The sequence below is a fragment of the Nicotiana tabacum genome, chromosome 6 (genome assembly GCF_000715075.1).
Source record: "Nicotiana tabacum cultivar K326 chromosome 6, ASM71507v2, whole genome shotgun sequence".
Classification (NCBI taxonomy): domain Eukaryota; kingdom Viridiplantae; phylum Streptophyta; class Magnoliopsida; order Solanales; family Solanaceae; genus Nicotiana; species Nicotiana tabacum.
Genome location: NC_134085.1, coordinates 173,096,040 through 173,098,745, shown reverse-complemented (window position 1 = coordinate 173,098,745; position 2,706 = coordinate 173,096,040). Strand labels below are relative to the sequence as shown.

Sequence of the window (2,706 nt, the reverse complement as noted above, 5' to 3'; positions counted from 1 at the left end):
AGATTAATTCTATGATAAAGAAAAATAATTTAGTCATACCTCAAAAGAGGACTCAATGTTTGCACAATCAAATAGCAGAGAAATCTAAGATTATGTCATCAAATTAACAAAATTCAACAAAAAGAGAAATATTATGATTACAAACAACCCCAATTTGGTAAAAACATTTCTCAAGTTTTGACCAAACAATAGTCATTGGATCATCTAGGTTACAAGAGGTCCAGATACATTCACACTGTAATAAATGTCTCTCCCCACTCTTTACTACTACTATTAACATAACATAGAAATATAGCAAAAAGAGAGAAAGAAAATCAGAAATCACCAATTTTTTTCCTTCCTCCTATTTCTTCCTCTCATGTTTTATTCCTTCCCATGGAGTTTAATCAAAGTAGTAAACAAGACTTCTCTATTCAGCCACACAACAATGAAGATATGAATGATGTTTTTTGCACACTCTCTAAAGATTATCTTCAAGATTTTCATCACCTCGATCTTTCCTTTTCTCTTCCAACCTTCAACAACCCTGATCACAATTTCATGATCGAAACGAATGGTTATGACCCGTTATTTGATCCATTCTCGAATATTAAGGATAATTATTCATCAATGGATCAAGATTTCAACTTCAATTATGAGTTTAAGCCATTTGATCAAAATGGTACAAGTGGTAGTACACTAGTCAACTTTAATGTTGTGCCTGATGAAAGTTCATGCATTACTACTGGTGATAATAATGGTAATTATGGTAAAAAAGAAATTGGTGGAAGAAAGAATAAGAAGCTAGTTACAAAGAGCAACGAGAACAGTTTATCTTCTTCATCTATGAGAAAACTAGGAAGGGGTCGAAAGAAGTACTCTAAATCAGCCAAAGGGCAATGGACTATTGAAGAAGACAGGTATTTTAATTTCTTTTGAGGAAAAAAAACCAACGTTATTATTAATATTAAATACTATATACATGATATGTGCACAGGCTTTTGATCCAATCGGTAGAGAAGTTTGGAGTTAGAAAATGGTCTCAAATTGCTCAAACACTGAAAGGGAGAATAGGGAAGCAATGTAGAGAGAGGTGGCACAATCATCTTAGACCTGATATCAAAGTATGATTTTTTACTTCTTCCTTTGGTAGTAATTATTTCTTTCCTTTCTTTTTTTGAGGATCCTCTCATATTAATTAGTTTTATCTATTTGTTAAATGTAAGTTTATCACCTCCCATCTAAAGGGTCTTTTAGCTTTCGTTGACGTCTTTCTTTCTATATCTATCTATATGCATGTGGTAGAATTTCTCATTCAAATGCTTACCACGTGTATCCATAAACTTTGAATTATACGAAAAAATAATTTTTTTTTCAATTAAAAAAAAAAGTGATATGCTAACTCTAGAAAATGACAAGAATTAGTTACGAAATTCATCGCTAATATATCATTAAATCGATCGTAGCCAACATGATTTTTTATACTCTGTTTTATAATATGCTTTAGAGACTGAATTATGATATTTTTACGAAATCCTTAATGCTAATGTTTCCAACATCTCTCTTTCTAAACTATTGGCTTCTTGATTCAATTGGATGGTATATAATAACTGGTAAAATTATTGTCAAGTGACTAGGAGGTCACGGGTTCGAGTCATGTAAACAGTCTTTTGTAGAAATGCAGGGTGAAGTTGCGTACGATAGGCCTTGTGGTCCGGCCTTCCCTCGAACCCCGCACATAGCGGGAGCTTAGTAACAGGCTATCCTACATTTGATTTGAGTGTAGCTAAAACTTAAATTTCCTTATTTTTGAATTTTAAAGTTCTTTTTATTACAAAAGGAGACAGTGAATTGAACCAATAATATTGTATAGGAGAATTTCACCGGTACCAATAGATTTATTAGAATTTTAATTTATTTTGTAATTGTTTTTGAGCAGAAGGATTTGTGGACAGAGGAGGAAGACAGGATCTTAATCTCAGCTCATGCAGAAGTAGGAAATAAATGGTCCGAAATTGCAAAAAGAATACCTGGAAGAACTGAAAATTCAATTAAAAACCATTGGAATGCAACAAAAAGAAGACAATTTTCAAGACGAAAATGTCGCACCAAATGGCCAAGGCCAAGCTCTCTCCTCCAAAATTATATCAAAAGTTTGAACTTTGAAAAAGGTAGCAACGACACAATCCTTAATAATAATGCACATGAGTTATGTGACAAAGGCAATAATATCCAGCAATTAGTTGCGGATTATGATTTTAGTCAAGTCCCAGAATTTGGTTTGGACGACAAACTGTTTGATGATTTGGAGATTCCTTATAATGAACTGCCCCAATTGATGCAAGCTGGTGAAGTGAACAAGGAGGCTGAATTGATGGATTTGATTTCTTGTGTTAATCATGAGATATAGTAATAGCTTGAAGTATGAAAATGACTGTAGAGATATATAGAGACAAATATTTATAGGTGTTTTTAAATTAAGAATGACTATAGTACTTATGAATATGCATAACAACTGTTTGTTGGAATGTTTTTATGTCTAATTTGTTAATTTGACATCCATTAACGACATGAAATCCCCAAAAAAAAAATGAAGACCTAAGCGTAGCATATGAAAGTTAACGGCTATTCCAACTGCTCCAATTGAGATGACATATTTTGTTTATTAGAAGTCAGTTTGATTAAACTTTGAAATTAAATATGATTAATTTACCTACAACAATAACA

General features: G+C 32.3%; 1 protein-coding gene across 1 annotated transcript; it reads left to right on the top strand.

Annotated features, from left to right (window-relative positions):
- The first annotated feature begins 368 nt into the window (after positions 1–368).
- On the top strand, positions 369–2,389 carry LOC107759993 (transcription factor MYB98-like). Its single transcript, XM_016578012.2, has 3 exons — positions 369–899; positions 977–1,103; positions 1,919–2,389. Exons 1-3 carry the CDS (start codon positions 376–378, stop codon positions 2,387–2,389), a joined length of 1,122 nt encoding a protein of 373 aa, XP_016433498.2. The 5' UTR covers positions 369–375.
- The last annotated feature ends 317 nt before the right edge of the window (positions 2,390–2,706 follow it).

What these genes read in the sequence shown, in the direction of transcription:
- LOC107759993 (XM_016578012.2), top strand. Translation starts at nt 376, where the DNA reads ATGGAGTTTAATCAAAGTAGTAAACAAGACTTCTCTATTCAGCCACAC. An exon ending in TGGACTATTGAAGAAGACAG is followed by an intron (nt 900 to 976) that starts GTATTTTAATTT and finishes ATATGTGCACAG; the next exon opens with GCTTTTGATCCAATCGGTAG. An exon ending in ATCTTAGACCTGATATCAAA is followed by an intron (nt 1,104 to 1,918) that starts GTATGATTTTTT and finishes GTTTTTGAGCAG; the next exon opens with AAGGATTTGTGGACAGAGGA.